The sequence below is a fragment of the Mauremys mutica genome, chromosome 9, assembly GCF_020497125.1.
Source record: "Mauremys mutica isolate MM-2020 ecotype Southern chromosome 9, ASM2049712v1, whole genome shotgun sequence".
Lineage (NCBI taxonomy): Eukaryota > Metazoa > Chordata > Testudines > Geoemydidae > Mauremys > Mauremys mutica.
Genome location: NC_059080.1, coordinates 100,256,667 through 100,282,313, shown reverse-complemented (window position 1 = coordinate 100,282,313; position 25,647 = coordinate 100,256,667). Strand labels below are relative to the sequence as shown.

Here is a 25,647-nt window from a genome sequence, read left to right as displayed (position 1 = left end):
ATTGTCTTCATTGCTATCTTGTTTATTTCCAAGGACTGTATGAAGTTCTGTTTCCCTGAACACAGGAGGAACCAAACACCGGGAGACAGTTTCCTTGCTCACAGCACCACCGCCAGAAGCCCCCTCTCTGGGCTTCTCCCAGGACCACACACCATGTCCAGGTGGTCTCTGTCTCATTCCCTGTCTCTCTGTTTGCTGTCTCCTGCCTTGCCAAAGCCCTCCTCCCGCATAATTCAAATTCCTGGGCGAACTCCCATATGCTTTGTTTTAGGGGGTGGCTTGTCTCCTCCAGCTATTTTAAACAGAGGGCGGTGCCCACAACCTCAGCAACGCTTCGCCCAAGCGACAGAAATAAGGCCAGATCTCCAGCCTCTCGAAAAATCCCATGGACGTCAAAGGATTTAAATCCGGACAGGATAAGGCCCGTAGCTGGGCTCCTCTCCAATTGTAAGACCTGCTTGTTACAATCATCCTTCCAGAAGAGGGATAACACCTGGCTTAAATATTGGCACAAAGGGTCCCTAGCAATCAGCCTGTAGCAGATGGCAGACTCACCTCCACAGCGCCTCCTTCTGGTCAGTCCGGGAATTAGCTCTTTTCCAGCCCCGGAGCGCCTCCTGCTGGCCGGTGTCTCTTCTGTACCCAGGATCTCCGTAGGCCTTGAACCAGACCTCAGCCTGGGGAGTTGCCGGCTGGAGCTCCCCAGCTCCCCTTGCCCTGCCCCAGCACTGCTCTGCCCAAGGTACCCGGTGCTCCCAGGTAGCCAGGCCCTGGAGTGAGGCTCTCTGCAAAGCTAGGGAGAGACCGTTTGGCCTCTTTTATCAGCCTGGCCCTGACTGTCTGCCCCCCCCCCCCCGACCTCCCCTCAGCCTTTTCTTATTGGCGCTGCCCCCGCCCTCTCCAAGCGCTGGCTTTGAACCCTTTCAGGGCCGGAGCGGGGTGACCGTCCCGCGGCTACACAGTCCGGCTTTAAAATTCCACCGCATCCCTAGCCCCATTCACCAGCCCCGCCGCTTTTCCTACGGATCTGCCATCCCAACACCGACCGGTGTCACCTCTGCTCAGCCTGGGAAATCCGAGCAGAGCCCAGACCAGGGCGGGCTGACACTGGTGAGTTTTGGCCCTGAGAATGTTTTCACAATCCGATTAGAAGGCACATTAAACGGGGGGACCCAGAGCAGCCCTTAGCCGGGATGGGTCAGGGTGAGACGCTCACTCTCCTAGTGCGCAGGGAGGATGAAGACACCCTGGCTTTGCTAAAGAGAGATTAAAGTGCCATCTCGTGGGCAAAAGAAGCCCCTGCACCACCACAAAATATTCACCGCCTCATGCCACTAGCAGCCTTGCAGCTGTTCTTGTCCCTGGTGTTTTTAAAAGCAGCAAGCGCCTAGAGCCCACCACAGTGACAAAGACAAGTTACAACCAGAGCGGCGTCCCTGGCCCCTTGGCTGCATACAGTCAGAAGAGATGGTGCCGAACACACGAGGTTGCTTTTCCTATCTGAACAGTCTGGTGAAAGGGGCTGGCTAGGCAGCCCTGGGGCTTGAATCCCAGAGTGACGGGGGCTGTATAAAGAGAGACTTGTGCCGAGAAGGTAGTTTGGGTGCCTCTGCCCAACACACAACTCTGGCCCCCTTCACCAGAGTGCCCGAGCACCTCGCAATCTTCAGTGTGTGAAGCCTCGAACACCCTGTGAGGTGGGGCGTGACACCGGTACGGCGAGACACCGGCCTGGTCCGTGCTGCTCAGAAAGGTGCCTTTTCACCCCAGGGTAACGTGTGCGCGAGCTCTTCTGAGGGAAACACTCACAGGCGGCAGGCCCCTTTCGTTCGGCCGCGAGGTGAACAAGGCGAGTCAGCGCTATTTGCCCACCAACGGTGCATTTTCTTCCCAGTGGTTTTGCGCGTTAGAAAGACGCAGCTGTTAGCAGGGAAGACAAGGCCTCTGTGACCTGCCCCAGCTCACCCAGGAAGCCTGGGACAGAGCAAGGACTTGAAACCAACTCCTACTCTAGCGCTTTAACCACTAGGACTCCCTTCCTCTCTCTCGTAATACAAGAAAAGGAGGCTAGAGCTGGAATCCTGCCGCCGTGACACTCACCCAGGCTACTTGTGTTCACTGGCGTCACAACATGGAGGCTGGGCTGGTCATCCTGACGGAGGGCTATGGATGGAGGTCGAATGCTCATGCTAATGTTGTTAGATCTGCCGGCCGCCTTTGATGCTGTTAACGATGAGGTCCATTCTGAATCCTGACCAGGACTTTGGACCGACCAGAGAAGCGACAGCACCTGAGGAGGTTTTGCACTGAGCCCAGGGTGTGCCGGGCCAGGGCTTTGGGAGTTTAATCGGTGCTGCCCTCAGACAGGATCAGTGCTGCTCGTAGTGGTGCTGGGGGGTCTCCGTGCGTTGGGAGTCATGCTGGCTGGCTTCGCTCTCTCCCCCGAGGGCTGTGACATGCAGAGCTCCCTCCCGAATGCCTACTTGCAGGGAGCTCCGGGCTGCGGCTGGGGGAGATCAGGAGCTGCGCTGGGCAATGCGCTGATGACCCTGCTCTGTGGCTCCGGGAGCACAGGCGGCGCTGCCATCTGTGTCAGTGCCAGGGGAAAGGGGCACCAGGGTGGAAAACATCAAGGTTGGGCTTAGTCCAGTAGCAGAAATGATGATGCCAGCAGGCAGAGGGGAACTCACCCCCTGCAGCCCAAGGGAGGCCCAAGGGTCCTGTTGAATTTTTCACTGCTCATAGATAAGCAGAGGGTATCCATGGTCAGCAAGGCTTTCCCCCATCTCCAAGGCTGGGCAGCTGCACCCGCCCCTCTCCAATGCCACCTACCCATGGAGAGCACGTGCTGACCACCACCCGGACGGACTGTTGCAACCTGCTCCGCCTTGGTCTGATCCCTGGGCCACGTGCTGGGTGGGAGCACATCACTCCGGTACTCTGCACCAGCTGCCAAGCCCAGACAGGCCCAGCCCCTTCCTGGGCCCCAGGTGCAGCCTGCTTGGACTAGGGACGCAAAGCAGCATCTCCTGAGGGTGGAGCCAGCCAGGCCCCGGAACAGCAGCAGGGCAGAGAGTGGCCCAGCCGGGACCCCGCCCCCCCCCAGACCTTGGCAGGGTATCAGCACCCTGGTGACACGAAGCCACGCCCAGATTCGCTGGACGTACAGACGTCGACGAGTCTATTACGGAGCCTGCACCAGCGCAGGGAAATGAGCAGCACTTGGGGTTCGTGGCGGGGCTGAATAAGGAAAGTTTCGCACTCTTCGGTTCTGTGGCCTCGTTAGCCCGCAGCTCTCTACCTGCGCCACCAGGGGGCTCCTTGGCCAGGTTATTCCTTAAGAGAGCCCCACCTTGCCCAGAACTCACCCCAAGTCAGGCCGCACCCCCATGGCAGCTGCAGACGGCCGGCACCTCTGCCAATCCGGCCTCTTGCTTAGGAGCCTCCTCATAGCCATGGGCGCTGCGTGTGGAGCAGGGGTAGTTGGTGGGTCAGGATGCAGGGCCGGGTGCAGAGGTCTGGAGGTCACCTTCCACCCTGGAGGGCAGGGGGCAGATGGGGGAGCTGCGGGCGCAGCCATCGCTGAGCTGCGTCATGTTTAAATAAAAGCATGTCCCTGTTACAATACACGTGCTCTTCTCTTCGTGCGGAGAACAACAGTGGTGCCTAACGTTCCCCCCCACCTCTTCCCCCTCGGTCTAAACAATCAGGCCATGTGACTCATTCTTCCCCGCTCTACAGTCAGAAGAACACTGCCAGGGTGCAGCAGGGAACAGGCAGAGGGAAAGGGGCAGGGCCACAGCTGATTGACACCCTTGTTGTGCCTGATTTACACCATTGTCAGGGAGGGCGAAATCAGGCCCCAGAGTTAAAGAAACGCCTGATGAAGAACAGCTGGAGTTACTAAACAGTTTGCACTCGGAGCTGCGAAGTGCGGTGCCCTTTTAAAGAATCGAGTGCCACAGGCCAGAGTCATGGGGTAACGAGCTTTTAACTACACACAGGAGTGACACATCATCGGGCCTTTTCTACAGCGGAACAGCTGAGTCAATTCAAAAGCTTGCATCCAGCTCGGAACTTTTTGCAGGCATGTGAGCTGCCGAAAGCATCTCAAGAGCATCTCCTGCTCTCAGACATGTTGCCTAAACAGCAACTGGAAAAGGAGACTTGCAAACGGGGGGATTGGCCCTGTGCATTTTTGTCTTTCTTTACAGTGGGTAATGAAGGCCTGGACAGTTTAAAAACTATGTGTGGAGGAATCTTCATGTTTTTTTACACGAGAAATGCACCTATCTTGTTTATTCTAGCAGGCTCGCAGGAGGATTGGGAAACTAGTAGGATTATGACATGCCAGGTGTCAAGGAAGTTCAACAGGATTTCATCGAGACAGGGAGTGATTTATATTCAGACTGTTCCAAGTGCTCCTTTTTTATTACTATCACTTAACTCAAATGTCCAACCAACACTTAGGGGAAAAGCTCTCTTTGTTAAAGAGTCATCCAGGCTATTAAGGGCTGAGACAGTTGCTAAAATATATCTGTGTCCTCCTGCAAGACAAGGACAATAAGACTCCCTGATTCTGGTATTTCTAAGATATTTAAGGAAAAATGGCCAGTTTAGGAACGTAAGAATTGTCTGACTGCACCAGACCTGAGGTCCATCTATTCCAATATCCTGGTTCTGACAGTGCCCAGCACCAGATAATTCATAGGAATCGTACAAATGTAGGACTGGAAGGGGCAGGACAAAGTATTATCTAAACCATCCCTACGAGGCATTTGTCTAACCTGGTCTTAAAAACTTCCAGTGACAGAGATTCCACAACCTCCCTAGGTAATTTGTTCCAATGCTTAACTACCCTTATAGTTAGGAAGTTTTCCTCAATGTCCAGCTTAAATCTCCCTTGCTGCAATTTAAGCCCATCGCTTCTTTTCCTGTCTTCAGTGGCTAAGGAACACAATGTATTGCCCTCCTCTTTGTAAGAACCTTTTACGTACACAAAGACAGTTACCATGTCCCCCCTTGGTCTTCTCTTTGCAGACTAAACAAACTCCTTTTTTTCAATCTTTCCTCGTAAATCATGTTTTCTAGATCCCATTCATCTTTTTTTTTCCCCTTCTTGCTCTCCTCTGGACTTTCTCCAATTTCTCCACATCTTTCCCAAACTGGTCACAATACTCCAGCTGAGGCTTTATCCGTGCTGAAGGTGCAAGAAAGCTTGCAGTAGGCAGATGTAGGCTAATTTGGCCCTGACATTTGGTCTCATACTAATCCCCAGCAGTTACAGATTGGCTTAAACTCTGAAGCAGGTTTAATATCCCTGCCAAAATTGTTCTTGGGTCAGTGTTGTTATAGCCATGTTGGTCCCAGGATATCGGAGACAAGGTCGGGGGAGTGTGGAGCACACTCCTGTAATGATCTTTGTACAAAATATGCGTAAGGAGGTATCATTTGAAAACTCCCAACACACTGCTCATTAATATTGTTGTGTAATGTATGTTCAAAAGGTGTATTAAGAGTTATGAACTGTGGCAGAGCTCTGACCTTGCCCCCATGGGTCCTGCGCGTCTAGGTGGTTTATGCTAGGCTCAGTGGCTCACTGTGACCCTCCACGTAGCCCGTCTCTCTCTAGGGCCAGGGTTACAGTCTACTGAGCCCTGTTCATCATAGGCCTGCAAGTAGGTTGGTGAGAGAACTCCCACAGTCTCCTGTCCTGACAGGGGCCTGACTTCCCCTCCCAGGAGCTGTTCCTGTAGTGGTGGGTTGGGGGGAACCCGGGCCCACCCTCTACTCCGGGTTCTGGCCCAGGGACCCTAATGGTAGCAACTGTTGGCAGCCAACCTTTCACTGCCAGAGCTGCTACATTTCCCTGGGCCACTTCCCCACAGCTCTCCTGCTTCTCCCTTCTTCACCCTTACCTTAGGGCTCCCTTACCGATGGTTTGGGGGGGTGTTCATTAACCAGCCCTTCAGCCCCACTTCCTCTCCTCTGGCTCCCTGGCTCCTCTGCCTGACTGGAGTGAGCCCTTTTTATAGTATCAGCAGGGCCTTAATTAGAGTCAGGTGGTCACATTAGCTTAATGGCCTCACCTGACTCTTTGCAGGTTAATTAGAGTCAGGTGTTCTCTGCTCTGGTCAGTCAGGGAACAGAAAACTGTTAATCCAGTGGCCAGTATATCTGCCTTCTGCTATTCTGCTGTACCCAACTGGCCTGGGTCTATCACAGAACATAAACTGAAATCATGACCGAAGTGTGTTTACCAGACAAGTCTGGGGAAAGAGGTAAACAAAGACAAAAGACAAGTTGACACCTCTAGTTGATTGGCAATCACCTCTCAATGGCCATTTTTTGGCAAGGAAGGGGGCAGGAACAGCTCGAGTTGAGTTTTAGCAGACAACATGGAACCTCGTTCACTACGAGACTCCATGTCTCCTTCCTCACAGCTAGAATGAACTTTATTTGAGGGAACCCTCAGGAAAATGCATTTCAAAGGATGACTGGACTATAAAAGTGAGGGTCAAAACACCCCAGTTCATCTCTCTTTCACCTAGAAAGACAAAGGAACCAGCCCTTTGACTTTGGGGGGAGATCCTGGCCTGAGAATGGGGTCGGCCATGTTGCAGGGAACTGGTGATAAGGATTTTACCTTGAACCAAGTATAGCTTGTTAAGTTTTTGCTAGTAAGAAGTGTTTCATCTTGATTTTTCTTGTAACCACTGCTGACGTTAATACCTTGTACTTGTACTCACTTAAAACCTACCTATCTGGAAGTCAATAAACTTGTTTTATTTTTAACCTAAACCAATCCGGTGCTGTGTTTAAGGGAAACTGTTTGGGAACTCCAGTTAGAGTAGTAACTGTTAAACATTGACCCTTTACGGAGGCAACAGTCCGTGACTCTCTGAATTGTCCAGCAGAGGGCAGGAAAGCACAGAACACCCGCTTTGGGGGAAATTCAGGACTGGGAGTGTGTGGAGGTCGCTCTGCAGGTGGTAACCAAGGCTGGTGGAATGTGGCTGACAGGCTGCTGGGGTCAGACTTGCTGGCTCAGGCCTGCAGCTATACACAGATACTCAGGGGGTGGCCTGCCTGCTGGCAGGCTGTTGTGAGTGGCCCAGGTGGAAGCTACAGCAGCAAAGCATCATGAGGCACCCCGGGTTGCAGGGCAGGTGGTGACACAACCCCCCCACTGGTCTGTATTGCAGCCCTCAGTGCAAGATGGGAGGGTTTGGGTGGATTTATAAGTAAACACGGAATCCGGGTACTTGTGTCATGATGACCTGTTAAAACTTCCTAAATAAACAGTGATTGGGGGGAATAGCAGCGACAGCTCCTCCCTCAGAGCCCCCGGCTGGGTTTTTTGTGGTTTTACAATAACATTTTCCTAATTAAAAAACAAACAAACATTATTTCTTCCCCTGCGGCGGAGGCGGAATCCCACACAAACAATAGGGGGCAGCAGTGAAACTGACACATCCCAACTGCTGACAGGAAATATGGACAAAAGCAGAGCAAAATATTTTCCTTCCTTCATTTAGAATCATCCTGGAGGTCTCAAGGAGCTACAGAAGATGAAGGCCTTTCAGCCAGAAGTACAGGTCTTAAATCAACAGGTCCCCTCTAATTACAGAGTCCCAGCCCTGCACCAAAGAGCTGGTAAAGTCCTGGGAGATTTTAGAAACATGCTGTTTCGAATAAGTTGTGCCAACACATCCTCATTGCCCTGCCTGGTTGCTTTCCTTGCCTGGGTGTGTGTTTAACATGCTGCATGTGTACCCAGGCCTGCCTCTGGGTGTCTGCAGGATTTACATTAACCGGATTAAGCAGACATCGGCAAACAGCTATTGAAATTTTACTCTGAAACTCTCAAAGAGCATCTTGTCTGGCAGAGGAGTGGGTGCTCCCTTTGATTCCCTGCTGATGTCCCCTTGTTTGCACCCATATAGATTTTGTTCCCATTATGTGTTATAGGCAAGTCATTCCTTTTGTTCAGAGAAAGGGGGAAAGGAATCTATTTAGGGTAGGAAAGCATTCAGGATTTTAGCTGTACCTTTTAGAGATGTGTCTGGATCAAAGGCCTGCATCCCTGAGCTTTAAGAGGCTCTAAATCCAGAACGGAACCCAGATCTGAATGTTGCCGTTAGCCCCGGAATGAGAATCCTGAACCCATCCCGTCCTGAGCTATGCAGGGGTTGGAAACCTGGATCTGAGCCTAGATCTGACTGTGGTGATTACAATCTTTCTCTGAAACCAGAGTAGAACCCCAAACTCTGAACAACTTTGGAGCTGTGGCAGGGAGAGGCTGAAATCTGGTCCCCAAAACCCATATCTGAATTCCAGCACCCGGGCCCAAGTCTAATTTCAGTTATTTATGTTGGACAATTCTATGTTTCATACATTCCCAGCTCGTCTTGTGCTGGTGTCTCTGCAGCGCGCCCTGTTGAGAAGCAAATTTTAGCCATCTGGCACAGCAGCCTGGAAAAAAAATGTACAACACAAACACACACACACACACATGCCCTTGCAGATTTAGAGAGACAAAAACCTAGCTGAGCCCTATGGCTTTTGTTGAAGTCCAGGAGACATCCCTGTGGAGTGAGAGAAGGGACTGTGAGAACCGCCTGGCTGAGCAGAGGACAGTTTCAGCACAGTCAGGTTTGTGTGTGTAGAACTGTAGCAGGCAGAGGAAGGCGTGACCTGCATGGAGAATGCCAGACAACTCCAGTCACACACACACACACACACACACACACACACAAATCTGGGTTGAACAAAGATAAGGCAGACAGCGGAGCGTTTGGGACAAGACAGCCTATACCAAAAACACCCTCATTCCAAGCAGATCAGAAAACACCAACAGCAGCAAAATGAGGTAAGCACCCATCTGGGAAACTGACAAGAGGATTCCCATGCTATTTGGGCAGGGTTGGGGAGGGGATTTGCCTCTGGAAAATACTTTACTTTGATGATTGCTTTTTTTTTTTGATTGCTTAGTCTGCGAGGCAAGCAGCAAATAAAACATTGCCCATGTCTCAAATCCATGCCAGTGCTGGGATTGCGTGCCGGAGTCCCCGGGAATTCTAGCTTACTGGGGGACGACTCACCATGCAGGCTGGCTTTTTTGGGTTGCAAAGAAAGCGCGTGATATCATTGCCACTTAGTGCTTTATTTACACAGCGTTCGCTGGGATTCTGAAAAGTGTGAGTTTCAGCAGAGGCGTTACATACTGTACGTGTTTCTGTTTCTCTGTTCACACCAAAGTCATTTTTCTCCCTTTCCTGAGGATAAGACTTTCCTGGCATGGCAGAGAAGTTTGATCTTATTTTTCCTCCTCTGTTACCGAGAAAGCAAAGCAAAGACATAATAGCCCAAATCTTTAGCTGGTGCAAATTCGCATAACTCCATCAAAGTCAAGGAGGCTTACACGGTTTACACCAGCTACAGATCTGGCCCCAAAGATGTATTTCAACTAGAAGAGAAACAGATTTTCCCTTTGCACATTTTTGTGGTTTCGAAGAAGCCATCAGAAAGTTGCATGTTAAAACTCACTTGCGTTGAGAGAAAAATTGATCCAAATTTCTCAGTTCTTGTTAACTTTCTCTGCTTCTCCACAAAAGCTGAGGAAAGTGACTGTGGTACATGAAAGCACCCCAGATATCTACTGTCCCTGCTTTTAAAAGGACTCCGTCAGGTTAAAAATAATTCATAGATATAGTTTTAATTTCTTCCCTGGCATAGCTAACTGAAACCCTGATCTTGCAAACATTTATGCAGGCTTTGTGCATACATAGTTCCGTTGGCTTTAATGGCTTCTGAACATCAAAGCCTGAGTGCCTAGTTTTTAAAACTGAAATAATATTTTTAATGGATTTGACTTTTTACACAGTCTCTTTACTGATGCACTTTATTCACTTGGATAATGAATTAAACTGCTTAGGTTCTGGTCAGTTTCAAGCACGGCAGAGGCAGAATGTCTCATGCCAAGCAGACCTCCTGTTTTCATTAGTTTTGTTAAAAAAACAAACTTAATTACATTCGATTTTTGTGCCAGAAAAATGCACACGCCTGGGCATCAGGATGGCTGGATTATCAGCATTAATTTCTTGGGACCTGAGACAGGTGTAGAATCCAAACTCTGTTGTCACTTTGGGCAAGTCACCTAGGCCCAGAACCGGCGGGACGCCTGAGAAATGGCTGCTCACTTCCATTGATCTCAGTAGAAATTAGGAGCCTGCCTGCCTTTGAGGATCTGGGCCTTAACCTCTCTGGGCCTCATTTTCCCCATCTGTAAAATGGGGATAATACCTACCCTGCCACAAGAAAGAAAGAAAGAAAGAAAGACTCACAACAGAAAAGAGGGAAATAGATAAAAAATTAACTTTAGCCTCTCCTTATATAACATACACAATATGTCTGTTGTAGTGCAGTTATGGAGATATATAGGCTTGGAGAGTCAGCGCTGGTCTACACTGGGAACTTACATTGGTCTAGCTACGTCTCAGGAACATGAGAAATCCACATCTCTGAGAGACATAGTTATGTCAATCTAACCTCCAGTGTAGACAGCACTAGGTCAACCTAGTGTCTGCCTCTGAGAGAGGTGGGTTACCCATGCTGATGAAAGAACCCATCCCATCAATGTAGGTAGTGGCTAAAAGCCCTCAGTGATCCAAGTTTAGTGAGATGAGGGTAAGTAATAATAATAAGGCTTAGCTGTTATAGCCCTGATTCTTTCATTAAGCCTATTTAGAAAGCTCCATTATTTTATTAAACTTTTGCATGTTTATTCTTCCATTAAATTAAAATTTCCTGAACAAAGCAGCATTAGTTGCTGTCTGTTCCTAAGAAAGTGTTAGGTACCCTGGGTTTGCGAGGAGGCCGTGTGCACAGATAGGAAATATTAAGCCGTAGATTGCACCTTGCACTGTATCTTTCAGACACTTGATTCCCTATTATCTGAGTCAGCACTGACACCCCTCCTCCCCCAACATGGGGACAGAGGACGCTGTGCTGCTTGTGAGCTGGGTGAGTCATCGGCTGGGTGAGATGAGGTCCAAACCTCTTGGGTTCATTAACAATCCTAACCATTTCTCATCAGAGTCAGATTATTCGCCCCAGTATCTCACCAAATTCCCGTTTGGAGTCATTACAATCTTCCTAAGGAAATCCCCCATGGGGGAGCCATTCCTGGTTTCATACAGTTCAAGGCCAGAAGGTACCATCAGGTCATCTTGTCTCACCTCCTACCCAGGAAAGACTGTTAAATTCCACCCCGTTACCCCTATCTTAATCTCAAAGGCCAAGTCAACCTTTCCAGTGCCATTGGCTGGATGCTAGTTGTGCAAGGCACCGCCATGGGCAAAATACAGAAATATGTGCTCTACAAAATGGCGGCCTTCATGAGGCATGACCTCGCAGGTACGGTGAATGGGAGGTCGCGCCGCTCAGGGATACCATTTTGTAGAGCAGGTCTGCTGAGGGGGCAGACACGTTCAGGGGCTGGATGGAATCATCCCCTGGGCCAGATCTGGCCCACGGGCTGCCAGTTGGACTACCACAGGAGACTAAACTGCATGCCACAAGGAGGGAACAGGAGAGACTGAGGTGTGGCTAAGGCCCCTGCACTGGCAGGGAATTGTTAAGTGAGACATGCCCAGGTGATTTGGGCAGGTGAACCACATCCCATGCTGCATAGGAAGGTGAAAAGAACCTTCACGCTTGCCATCCTGAAGCCATAGTGTACCGGTTCCAGGCACTTTTCAGAATAGAACCACCCTGGAACGCGGGATAAACCAAGTAGATTGTGTCCTCGATGGGTTTCAGCCTGGGGAAACATTCATTTGATCTTCATGTATGTTTTGCAGGTACCTTCTGGCCTGGTCCCTTTGTGCCTTCCTATTTGGTAGTGCAGCTGCCATTGAATTGACGGACATGTTTGGGGAGATCCAGTCCCCTAACTTCCCAGATTCCTACCCCAGTGACTCAGAAGTGACTTGGAATATTTCTGTGCCAGATGGATTTAGAATCAAACTCTACTTCATGCATTTTGACCTGGAATCGTCCTACCTCTGTGAATATGACTACGTGAAGGTGAGATGCCCAAACTGCTCTATGCCATTGCTGTAGTGTGTCAAACCAAGAGCCAGGAGGGCATGCAGGTTGGCCGTGTTGGAGAGCTTAGTGTAGCAGCCGTATGGGCAAGGAGCTTTTTTCATTCACAGGGCACAAGGGTTGCCTTTCCAAGTAGGAAACTAAGAGGAAGCTGAGTTGGCGCTTATCAGCCAATGGCAAAAGGGACCAAGGCAGATCAGGTGATGTTCTTTATTGGCTAACGAATATGTTGTGAGGAGGGACAGGCAGGATGTTCAGATACAGGGCTTAGACCCAAAGTGTGAACCTGAACCCAAACGCCAGCACACCGTGATGCTCACTAAGGAGAACCTGTGGTGGCAAATGTGCCAGGATCATGGCAGGTGGCCAAGATAATAGAGGCATGATGCCAAGGCCGGGAGCATGCATAGAAGATGCCTTTAATTTAGAAAGGCTTTTTCATGTGCCGTGCCTCACATCTTGAAAGCTAAGTGATCCTTGCAGGCTCCGCCTTACCCTCTAGTGAAGAAGAATCCTGTATCCAACTCAAACTGTATCCAGTTAAAGTCATTAGCTATGGGCTTGGGCTGCTAAGTCTGGATGTGGTCCCAGACTTCCCAAAGGTTGTCTGGTCCATTACAGGAGCAGGGATTGGCTGTTAAAGTTTGGCTCCAGACTTCCAGGCTGTCTTTTACAGTCACCCACATTGTAGGTAGGACTTTCTGGTTGACATCCCTCCGTGGGAGCTATAACAACCCTGAGCAGTCCAAGATTTCAGGCTGACACCTCCTCTGAAAGATAGCATCTCCAGCCACACCACATTTCCTTACTGCCATCCTGGGGCAAATAGAGCCGTGCTGCCACGGAGCGCCACCTACTGGAGCAGCCAGTACAGACAAGGCAACACGTCGGGCGTTAGCTCCCCATTTCTGTGCTGACCCTGGCCTATAGGACTGGACATAGGTTACCATTACCAAAGGTTGTCAGTAGAGACGAGTCCAAATCCAACCTCCAGTTCCAAACCCACTGATCACTGAGATGGGAGGAGCGTGGATCTGTAGCTGACTTTCACGCCTTAGCCCCCATCTCTCGTTTCCAGCTCATTTCGATTTCTGCTTTGAGAAAACAAAACACAAATGCTGGTATTTGATTTGCCCTGCGTTAGTTGTTGTTTGAACTGCTCCATCGTGCTGGCACCGGTTCCCTTACTAACTATTTGATTAGTCCTTTCTGCTTTTCCTGGCTCTCCTCCAAGAACAAGGGTCACAGACACATACATAGATATATAACTTTACAAAAAAGCAATGAGCTTGAAGATAGAATTCACTGGAAACTCCCCAATTCCAAGCATTACCCTTCACTCCCTCCCCCAACCCTCACGTTCTTGTCATAACAATCCCTTTTATTCGCACCTGGTGCCATTTGGCAGCAGAACTCTTCTTGCTCCTGAGTTTCCATAAGAAACTGGTATTTTTCACAGGGATTTAAATCTCAGCTGTATAAATTTGCTCCAGGCTGAAATTTAGCCTGCAAAGCCTCAGCCAGGGAATTACAATCTTTATGTGAAACGCTCAGAAACATCCATCTGGCTGTTTTGATGGTGACCTGAAAACTATCCATATGTATTTAGATGAAATAATTACAAAGTTCTGAGTCAAGTGACCTGGCTAGAAAAAGTCAGGAGAGCGTCCAAGTGGCTGTGAGAATCTATGGAGATTTCCATCCCCGGTTCATTTCCCCAGCTTTTGTTAATATCGGTGGATTTTATGAAGGGGGCATACGCTCTAAAGGCCCATTGAATGGGAGACTCTCCATTGTTTTTGATGGATTCTGGACCAGCCAAAAAGGCACTGCTCAATGCACTCTACAACATCCCCACTGCACAAACACCTGGGCTAATCCATTGTGACCATTATTGTAACACGGAAGAAAATCCTGGCTCGGGACAGGAAGAGGAAAGGTCATGTGGTGCATCGGCCATTTGCCTCTGTTTCCCAGAGGTCAACACAACTGAGGCCAAGAGTCATATTAGCCAATAAGCCAACATGGGAGAAAGCCTCCTGATTGACAGCTGCTGAATTCAAGGCAACGGATGAATCACCTCTGAGCCAATCAGAGAACATGTCCAAATCTCTGCTTCCTGACTGGCTCGTCAGAGGTGAATAACGACTTTCCCGGAGCTCTAAATCCATTCCTCGTTTAAAACAATCGCTGTCAAAACAATGAAGAAAGACAACTTGCGCCTCACAAGGAATTGGCAAATTAGGCTTGGGAACCGTGATGACCCTAGTCAAGGGCACGAAGAATTCCTCCTACAGAGAGAGAGATTGAAACGACTGGGCTTGTTCCCCTTAGAAAGGAGACGTATAAGGGAGGCCAGGAGAAAAGTACAAGAAATTACACACACCCAAACGACATGAAAGGACCGTTCAGGGAGCAATCCCAAGCACTCAGAAGCTAGAAGATACCAGAATGAAGGTCTCCAGTGCAATCTTAATCCGGCCCCCTTGTACGTACGCATTATGAAATCATCTTTAATGTATGAGCACGTACGATTTTTTCCAGAGGAGCCCTGCCTTAATCAGTGCCCGGGATGGATGGTGCTCACTCAAGGTTTTCTTTTATCCTCAGTGTTCAGTGGGTGGTCCCAGCCCTTATTTACTGGCCCCCCGTTCCAACTCTGCTCTGAAGACAGAATAATTAATTTCCTTGTGGGTTTTTCCAGGGTGCTTATATCAAAGGGCTTCACAGATATTAATGGGTTTATTCTCCCAGCCTGCCTATGAGGTAGGGCAGTGCTATATCCCCTTTTTACAGGTGGGGAACTGTGGTGCACAGAGCCATTAAGGTCACAGGTGTTCACTAATTTGGGGTGGCCGATTTGAGCCCCCTAGGACCAGCGTGAATCTGTCCCTTCTCTTCCAGCCGGCCCCTGCCTTGTTCGCTGCACATCTTCCAGCTTCTGCAACAGATGCGGCAGAGATCCTACAAACAACAGTCTCCTTCCCTACAAAACCCTGATTCACCCCAGGTCTGTCCTGTCCCAGACTCTCTCCCCCCACACTCCCCCAGGTCTGCCTCTTGTCCCCCCTGCATTCGAGTCAGACAGCTTCCTCCACCACACTGGGATTAATCACAGCGTAAGGCCTAGGTACTGCTTAGTGGGAATGAGGTTAGTGGAATGTGGTCCTTCTGGGAAAATCTGGCTCAGTTCCAGGTGAACCGGTGCTGATCGGGGTGGTTTTGTGCATGGTTCCACCTGAGACTTAGGCCTGCTCTACACTACGGGGGGATCGATCTAAGTTACACAACTTCAGCTACGTGAATAACATAGCTGAAGTCGATGTACTTAGATCTATCTACCACACTACGCGATGGCGACAGGAAAGTGTCTCCCGTCAACTCCACTTGCGCTTCTCGTTCAGGTGGAGTACGGGAGTCGATGGGAGAGCGCTCTGCGGTCGATGCATCAATCGCCACACATCGGTCCTCCGGTACATGTAGACAATCCCTAAGTGAAATGCCTCAACTTTGGTGGAATTTCTCCCCTCGCTCAGACCCAGAACTTCAAAGTGGAGCACCCAGGGATGTGACTCCGAAATGACAATAGGTTGGCATGATCTCTTGCAAACCAGACGGGGCAGCTTCTCACAGCTCAGGGTAATAGAACTGGAGGCAGGGCAGCTTGAGATTCACCGGAAGGAGAGTCAATGATATTCATTGTTTATGTCACCTCAGGGCACTTTACGGGCAAATTGGGAAGAAACAGCCTCATCCCCAAGGAGCTTACTGTGCTGGGTTGAGGTTTGCAGATCTAACTCGGGGATCTAGACACACAGCTTCCATTCCTTTCAAGGGAGGGATTCTGCCAAAAGCCCCTACCTGGATTTGAAAATTTCACCCTAAGGCCGTATTCCTGCAGTTGTATGCACGCAGCAGGGATCTCTGTGGTAGGAGTCGGCCCGGCGGATTTAATAACAGGATCAGGGCTGAGCTTAGACGTTCCTGACATTGATTTTAATCTGGTAATTTCTTTATTATAATTAAGAGTCAACCATTTGAATGAGTCGACTGCATCGCACTCTGCACCTCACGAGCCTATGTAACCCACACCCTCCCTTGCCCGGTCTTTGCATCGGCAGCGATTCAGGAAATCACTTAATGTACCTGAGGCCCATTGATGTCAGTGAGATTTTAGCATGTGCTTAAGTGCTTTCTGGAATTAGGGGCTCCGTTTGCAATCCGCACATGTTGCACATTGTGTAAATGTAAACAGGGCAAGGAGAGTCTCTGAGGGCTTGTCTAGCTATTCCGGAATTGCTCCCCATGTGAACACTCTAGTCCGGAATATAAATCACTCTGGTTTGGGAATAACTAGTGCACTCGCCAAATTTATTCCGCGAGAGCTATTCTGGTCAATCTCCCCGTGTAGACAAGCCCATACTGTTTGTTCATGCAGCACCCAACACAATGGCGCTCTGAACTTCTGGGTGGTGCTGTCACACTGACCGACACAGGGGAGGGCGTGACTGTAAGATAAAGTCAGGAGACTTTTCATTGTTGAGATCAGGCCTGTCTCGAGTGGCTGCAGATTTTGTATTCACAACTAGTTGCAGAGGCAAGAGAGGCTAATTATCCAGAAAAGGCCAAGCCAAAGAAGGGAGCTTTTAGGAGCAGCTGGAGGAGAAAACCAAGGTGGTTAATCGCATTGGATCAGGGGAGCTGCTCAATAGGGGGCATCATGAAAGCAGCCGGTATTTACGTTAATCCCAGGAGGGGAAATCATTGCACTGTGGTACTGACATGATTCCCCTGAGGCCTGCAGCTGCATTCAGGGCGTGGGATGCAAAGGCTCAGCCTCGTGCTGTTTGAGGCTCCAGGTTTGCCGTCCCTAGCCCACAAGGAGTGGAAGGAACTGGTGGAGACCCTGCTTTTGAGAGATGTCTCCAGTGAAGTATATTGCAAGACCACAGGCCAGGCTGGACTGTGGAAAGGCCAAATGGTGCCCTAGTTGGTTGTTTGATTTTAGAAGTGTGTATAACACTGCAGAATGGATACATCTTGTGCCACGCTCAAGCCACACGCTGCCCTCCCGACAGCATCAGTGAGCGCCCCTGTCCTGGGCACATTTTTCACATTTCCATGGGACTGCCAGTGGCGGCTCCAGGCACCAGCGCTCCAAGCGTGTGCCTAGGGCAGCAAACCACGGGGGCCGCCCTGGGGGTCCCTGCAAGGGCGGCAGGCAGGCAAGCAGGCAGCCTTCGGTAAGACAGAGTTGCTCTGTCTTTATTACTGGATCCAGGTTTGTACATCTTTGCTTTCATCCCACTCTCCATTCCTGCCAGCCTGGGCTTGCAACGAGCACAGCTCAGCCAGTCCAGAGATCCTGGGGTTGTAGCAAGAGTGAGACCCTAGCAATAGACAGAGGTTCTTTTAAAACGTTTTATAAATGAACTGCTGGTGAAATGGAATTGTGTCCATCTACATTAGTGGTGAATTTGTCCCTAACTGCCTAATTGGTATGTGCACATTTGCATGCGCAAGTGCCTATAAGTTCCAGCTTAGCACAATCACACGCATAGTTTCAGGACAATTTAGAAAACGTAGCCCACAAGATGTGTGTGCACCTAGACTGCTGGGCTAATGTGACAGCTGTGATAGCCAGGGAACTCCAGATTTAACAGCATGAGTGCCAAGAGGCGGCACCAGGGATAGTTCTCTGAAAACCTCTGTTCAGTGTGCAGTGGCAGGTAAAAACGCAAACAGGATGTTAGGAACCAATAGGAAAGGGATAGATAATACGACAGAAAATATCGTAATGTCACTGCATAAATCCATGGTACGCCACATCCTGAACACTGCCTGCAGCTCTGGTCACTCCCAGGTCAGAAAAGATATATTAGAATTGCAACACGTACAGAGAAGGGCAACAACAATGATCAGGAGTAGGGAACAGCTTCCTTATGAGAGAGATTAAAAAGACTGGGACTGTTCACCTTAGAAAAGAGATGACTAAGGGGGGGGATATAATAGAGATCTATAAAATCATGACTGGTGTGGAAAAAAGTGAACAGGGAGGTGTTATTTACCCCTTCACATAACCCAAGAACTAGGGGTCACCTAATGAAATTAACAGGCAGCAGGTTTAAAACAAACATAAGGAAGTATTTCTTCACACAACACACAGTTAACCTGTGGAACTCATTGCCAGGGGATGTTGTGAAGACCAAAGGCATAACTGGGTTCAAAAAAGAAATAGACGAGTTCCTGGAGGATGGGCCCATCAATGACCCTTAGCCAAAATGGCAAAGGACACAGCCCCATGCTCTGGGTGTCCCTAAACCTCCAACTGCCAGAGGCTGGGAGTGGACGACAGGATGGATCACTCAGTAATTGCCCTGTTCTGTTCATTCCCTCTGAAGCACCTGGCACCAGCCACTGTCGGAAGATAGGATCTTGGGCTAGATGGACCATTGGTCTGACCCAATATGGCCGTTCTTAAGTTCTTATGTCAGTGACTGGGAGGTGGGTGGTCACGCTCAGTGGCTAGAGCAGGAGTCAGGCGTTGGAGCCCAGGCTCAGAGCTGGAGTGAGAGGCCAGAAGCCAGGAATTGGAGCCGAGGGTCAGCCTGGAGTCAGGCAAAGCAGGAGCAGGGATGGGTTCAGGGCAGAGGCAAGGGAAAAGCAGGCCCAGGAGCTATCACAACTGTGAGCAAATGCATTAAGCAGCTGCTAAACACTTCCTAACTCTCAGGGTAGTTAAGCACTGGAACAGGTGACCCAGGAAAGCTGTAGAGTCCCCGTCATTGGAGGTTTTCAGGACCAGGCTGGACAAACACCTGTCAGGGATGGTCTAGGTCTGCTTGGTCATGCATCAGTGCTGGGGACTGAACGAGATGATCTGTCGAGGTCCCTTCCAGCCCGACATTTCTAGGTTTCTGTGGATAGAGACACAAACATTGAGACGGAATCTGGAACCCTTCCAGGTGATGGCATTTTCTCTCAAGACGAGTCCCACATACTCAGCGTAGGAGCCGCAGAACCGGGCTCGCAGAAAAGAGCAGCGTCCTCACTGAAGGTATCTGTGATGGACTCCATCCCCTCCAGCACATGGCGCGGTGACAGGCCTCTGGCAGTAAAATAAACAGCAAGGTCACCCTCCCCGGTTAATATTTGCTGCTGCTGCTGAGGACTGTATACTTTTTCATAGATCATTTACATCCAGAGAGCCGACTGGTAATTAAATCTTGGCTGTTTGTTTGGAGTGTCCCTGTCCAGGGTCATTATGTCAACATTTTCACTAGAGAAGATGTGTCCCTTCGGGAAACATCAATTGCAGCGGAGAAATTCACTGCAAGAATACGCTGAACTTAATCCTGCTTTAAAAACCAGCAACATTCTCTCTATTGCGTGTTAAATCCTCTTAAAAGTTGGACAACAAAATGCCATTGGCTTTTACTCTCTTCTCCAATTCAGTCAACCTCGTGTCCATAGTTCAAAGCCATTTGCACCCAGATCCATCCGGAGGGGAATGATTTATGAGCATACCATGGCATTTCTTCTTGGACAATTGCTGAGGGGTCCAGAAAAAATGAGGTCTCCCTGGGCACACACTGAAGCAAGAGATGCAGCCCCTGCTCCATCAGATTTCATATTCAAGGCCAGATCCTCAGCTGGTTTCAATCACCGTAGTTCCTTTGACTGAGGCAGAGCTACAACGGTTTTGTTGAGCACTGAGACCGCCCTTCGTATGGCACCGGCGGAAGGATAAACAGGGCAATGACACCTTGGAGATTGTTTTGAAATCCCCAAGTTAATGGAATTTCGTAAGCTCCAAATGGAATTTGGTCTTTCCGCTCAGCACTGGAAATATCTGCAGCAGGAAAACAGCACAAAGCAGGCAGTCAAGAAACGCAGCCATCACCGCTTCCTTGCCCTCCCAGGAATGCACTAATTGGACTGAGGAGAGCAAAACATACCACTTGTAATGTATATAAATGGCTCATTAGGCAGAGCAATCCCAGGGCAGGGCTGAAGGCCCTCTGGGAACATGACAGCAGGAGGGGAGATACCGACAGATTGGAGAGGGACATTCAATAGCATCTGCAGAGCTTCTCTGCTTTTAACATGTACAGCCTTCTCATGAAATAAGCCACACATTATGTGGGATCCTCACAACGTTACCAAAGATTATTTTTATTATTAGAGATGAGGCCAAGTGGGGACATGAGACCCAAGCCCCCTCGGTCTCAGCAGAAAGTCAGATCTGAAGGATGTAGGACAGGTTCTCCTCTGCATCAGGAGCAGAACAGTGGATCTACACCCCTGGAAAGTTGGGGCTCAGAAACGATGGCAGAGACCTATCTTCATTCATTGTTTAAATCTGGCGGTTGGGAGGGGAGGTGTTGAGCTGACATTTCAGCTGGTCTTCTCATCTCCTTGTGGGAGGCAGTTCCCCAGGCTACGTCCAACTCCTGGGAAGGTTCCTGTCTCCGACACGTGTGACCCTCCCCCTGTCGGCAGACAGATTCGTTGTTCCAGTACAATGGAGCTGTGGGGGGAGATCACAGTTGCAGAGGGGGTGGTGTCTCTCAGGTAGCTACGGTCAGTCCCACAGAGGGCTTTGAGTACTGGGGCAGAGGCCAGGTGAGGCAGAGAAGAGCACCCGGGTGGTACCTTCACAGTGTGGGCAAGCAGATGGGCTGCTGCATTTTGTACCAGCCGGAGCGTTTTCTGGGAGCTTTCTTTCTCCATATGCTGCCTCTGCCTTGTAGGCACCATACTGCATGCAGATGGCTTTCTGCCTTGTGCGGCAGGCCCTGTCTGCAGCTGGCGGTTGCTTGGATCAGGCGGACGCCAGGGCCAGCAGAGAACTGCTCACAGTATGTGAGATGATATATGCCCTGGTGCTGTGAGTGCGGAGTCTCTGCCTGGAGTCTGGGTTAAATCTAGCCAGGGTTGCAGATCGGCTCCACCTTTACATATTTGTCCTTCATTTAATCCGAAATCTAAAACTGTTACGTCCAAATGCTGCCCCCTGTCTCTGTGGGCTCTGGCAGAAAGGGAGGAGGCCTACGTCGCCGGTGAGCCCAGAGCCAGGGTCCCACAGACAGGGGCGCCCTGCACCCCGGGATCTGGAGGGGAGGAGCTAGGCCCGGGAGGCTGGGCCAGGGGAGCACCACGGTGAAATCCTCCCGCCCAGGAAGCAGGACGCCACGAGTCCCCAGGGCTGCCGCTGCCTCGAGGCAACAGAAATGGCCAGGCAGAGATGTCAGGGGAATGGGTGCCAGGCCAAGCTCGCCACCCAGCCCCCGCTCTGAGCCCGGCACCTCCCCCGGGCGCTGGGTTGCAGGCCTGGCAACTAAGGAAAGATTTGGCAGCTCTGCATGCTGGTGAGAGCGTTAGGAACACCTTGAAACCTCCTGCCTGTCACGCTCACGGTTTCCACCCACACACCCCTCACTCGTACAAACACAGCCCTGTCCAACTCACAACCCCCCACGCGCCCATTCCCCTGACTTCTGCAAACACACACACACTCGCCGCACACACCCAGTCCCTCCCTCGCATGCACACACTCACTCGCACACTCGCCTCTCTCTCACACCTGTCACACTCTCAGACCTCTTCATTTGGTTGGCGGGGGCCCCCGTGTCACACCCACCCCTGTCCAGTTCAGTTGCTTGGCCACACATCCTCACATTCTCAGGACGGTCCAAACCCACCAGCAGGCAGAGCCCTCTCCTCTGTGGGGCATGGGGAGCAGCCGTTCCAAGCCCCGACAATCCTCCAGAGGGAGGGAGATGGGAAGCTCAGGGCAGTCTCAGTGCTGATCCATCCTCGGGGCAATGGGGGATGGCTTCTTTAGTCCTCCCCTTAATAGAATTCACTTGGCATGAAAGGAAGCAGCGCTGGCATGAGCTGGGAAAGCAACATTCCTCCCCCGCCCCCCAAGTGGGGGAAAGCAGGGGGGCTCTTCCTATTCAAACCTCCTCATAGGAATGCAGGCAGGGTGCTGCGAACAGCAGCTGGAAGGCGTTACAGTGCACAGGCCAGCATGGAGCTGGGAGCCGAGGAAGAGGACAAGCTGACAACAGCAAACCACAGCACCGGGCCCAGATGGGTTTACCGCAGCAGCAGTCATCTGGGGTCTCTCTCTGCTCTGTACAGCAGGCAATCTGCACACACGCTGTTTTCACTGAGGGTCTGGCAGCGTCATTCCCAGCCTGGGTACCCGTACTCCCACCGGCCAGATGGAGCTAGCATGCTAAAAATAGCAGTGTAGCTGTGATCTGCCTGGGCAGCCACCCTGGCCAAGATCCTAGGGGCGTACTCAGGGTGGCGAGCCCCTCCCACACCTGTGCACCAGCTCTGTCGGCGCTCACACGGGTATGTCTGCCCAGGATGGAAATTGTACCTCCAGCAAAGGTGCATGAGACCTTATTCCAACGCTGATCTCCGGGTAATTAAATAATACCAACCTACTGAAACCCGGGGCTGACAATCATTTAAAATGATTCATCTGTCCCCCTTCCATGGAGAGATCACAAAGAGAAACATAGTCCAAAGCATCCAAAGTTCCATTTTCCAAAGTGACCTGCAGGACTTTCAGTGGGACTGGGGCATCTAAGCCTTTTGAAACTGGGAACCAGGCTCCGACGTCACTTCAGGTGTGTTAGAAAACTTGACCCCAGCGCCTTTACCAAACGTCAATGAATTTCACCTCCCTGTCCCACTGGGAGTCAGGAATTAGCTCCATTTTATAGAGGGGGACAAAGAGGCACAGAGCGATTTACCCAAGGCCAGAGGCAGAGCTAGAGCAGAACACAAGCGTCATCTCTCCTTTGCCACGACGCCTACAAAAAACCTCTCGGCAGTTAGGCGGCTGGTGGACTGAGATCACTCCCTCTGACGTTGACCAATATTGTCGCATTGTGGCCTTGGTCACCTCTCTCTGCCTGTGTCCATCGGTATACTTAGGCTGTCAGCTCTGCGGGGCAGGGCGGGTCATTTCTGTTTTGTGTTTGTACAGGGCCTTGCACAGTGGGGTCCTGGTCAAGGCCTGGGGTGCCCACGTGAGACCACGCTATGAATAAATAATCTTAATAGTCACTTATATATGAAACATATTCAGCTAAATGAAATTTCACTGAAATAGGCTGTTTCGTCGAAGCCGAAATGTTTTGGAGAGACATATCGGTTCCAATGACATTTTCATCAGAAGGGTTTTGAGGTCCAATGCTCTCGGGTTATTTCTGAGCAGAGAGAGAGGGGGTGAGTGCCATTCTGACACAATTCCATTTCGCGAAAAAAGTTCAAAGGGTTTTGGCTTTGTTCTGATGCATACCGAAAACAAATTTTGAAACCTCAGGAACAGTTGTGAAATGAAATTGTCCTACTGCTGAGGGCTCTAATAATCTCTGTGCATACCACATGGGCCCCAGGAGGCTAGCATGCAAAAACACAGGCATACAAATTCAGAGGGAAAAGTTTGGAGGCTGGGCTGGGATGGGGCAGTGCTTGGTCCCATGTGTTTATTTAAAAAAATCTCCCTGCCCCTGTTCCTAATCTCTCTTTCGGATATTAAAACTGAATGCAATTCCACAGGCTCCTGATGCAGTTCAGTTACTTATCGCACTTTGCTCAGCTGAGACAGTCAAACTAGGCTGGTCAATTTCACTTTGGTTCCTTGTCAGTTTCACTTTCTGGATCTGGTTCATAGGACAAAATTGATTGCTTTTGGGTCTCCAACACTGCAGGGGAATGTACATCCCAACAACACTCCAAACACTTCTCAGTTCCATTTTTAAAAATAAGCCTGTAGAAACCTTTGGGTTGGTTTGTTTCTTTTTAACAAAATCTAAATGCTGGGCCTCCCTCTCCTTGATGGCCTCCCTTGAATTTGCTGATTGGAGCGCCCTTTGTTACTCTGCCTGGGGTTCTCCTGGGGTTCTGAAGAGGCTCCCAGTACTAAGTGCAGAGAAAGATTAAGCTGTGCCTGTGGAGCTGATCAGCATATAGGCAGGAGATGGGTGGGGGGAACCTTCCAGAGGCGAACAGCTGTGAATGTAAATTGCACACCTTGGCTCTAACCTTCAAATTATTTCCTCCACAGTCTGTCCTGGTTCCCCCCTCTCCCAAAGCAGACTCATCTCCCCTTTTCTCTGTTATATGTAGCTGATATCATCAGGTCTTTTGGATGTCTCCCTCTGCCTGACCAGGTGGGTGAGGTAATATCTTTAGCAGGCCAACTGCTGCGGGTGAGAGAGAGAAGCTTTCACTTGGAAGACACAGAAATAACCCCTGATTTCTGTCCGGGAATAGAACATACAGCAGTGTCCCTGACCCTGCATGTGTATATCAAGCTAATGTTGCGTTATGTCACTTTGATGTTGCGTCTTAGGGACAGAGGAATTACCACATTGCATCGGATCAATGGCCCAGCTAATGCTGTCCATGAGAATGGCTAGTACCAGCTGAGGTTTCAAACATCCATAGGGGATACTGATAGAACAACCTCGCATAGAGGAAGCTTCTTCTTAACCCCAAGCAGCTGGCTTTTGCTACAACGATGTCATGAAAGATGCATAGCCATGAGCTTTATGGGAGGGACATGGTATGGAGGAAGTCTGCAGGATCCTTGCCAGCACAGGGCCTGGTAGGTGATTAAGCAGAAGACTTCAGTCTTCAGGGATGTAAATCTGGCACCTTTCAATCTGGTGGCTCTTTGGCAGCCGTCGAGAAAGGAGCTGTTGGTTTCTCTGTCTGCTTCTAAGTGAGTAGATGCCTCCAGCATAAATCTGTAAGTGGCATCCTGTTGTCAGGCTCAGCCGAGGGGTTAGAATCAAATGGATCATGAGGAGTGGGTTCTCTCTCTGTTTCCTGGTACACTAGCAGGGTTGGGGGTGAGTGGAAGTTCATCCAGACGCTGTGCAGATAAAGAGGGAGCTTCAGTCTCCAGCAGTGTCGATCTGACATGTCTCGCCAGATCTTTATCCTCTCAAATATAGATATATCTTTTTTAATGAAAATAAAAATAATAACCCTATGGAAACTATTTTTTCATACCTCATGAGAGACTCATTCCTCAGCTGTTCTTAAGCACTGTTAATTAAGACAACCTGCTGAACCATTTCAAGTGGTCACATGATAGATGGCACTTGACTCTCAGCCTAAGCTGCGGCAAACAGAATGTAAGTTAAATAGGAAGGGGGACTTTATGTAGCTGTAGGATGAGTCTGGGCAATGGGGCAAGCTACCAAGAACAGTTGCAAAGATGCCAGCTTTGGAGTGCTTCAAAGCTCATCTGTTCTTCATCACTTGGAGATGCCTTTCTCAATGTTCAACTGCAAGTTTTTGGGTTCAGTGGTGTTTACTTACTCAGTCAGGGAGAAAAATTCCCTTTGCTACAGAAATTACTGGGCGGCTTGTGCTGTGGAGGCGGGGGTCTCACTGGCCGATCATGGTGGGCCCTTCAGGTTTTAGTGTCTATTAAATGGGTGGTTTAGGAAGAAATCTAACTTGCCCTGATACAGGATTGACTAGAGACCTCACTGG

General features: G+C 50.0%; 1 protein-coding gene across 4 annotated transcripts in view; it reads left to right on the top strand.

Annotated features, from left to right (window-relative positions):
* Positions 1-8,573: 8,573 nt before the first annotated feature.
* Positions 8,574-25,647, top strand: part of MASP1 (MBL associated serine protease 1) — a 67,200-nt gene continuing 50,126 nt past the window's right edge. Inside the window, exons 1-2 of one of the 4 annotated variants that reach the window (XM_045029033.1) lie at positions 8,574-8,872; positions 11,865-12,090. In XM_045029033.1, the coding sequence (XP_044884968.1) occupies positions 8,868-8,872; positions 11,865-12,090 (231 nt within the window). In that variant the 5' untranslated portion in view covers positions 8,574-8,867. The remainder of the gene's footprint in view (positions 8,873-11,864; positions 12,091-25,647) is intronic. The other 3 variants (XM_045029035.1, XR_006581966.1, XM_045029034.1) reach the window with 3 other exon arrangements.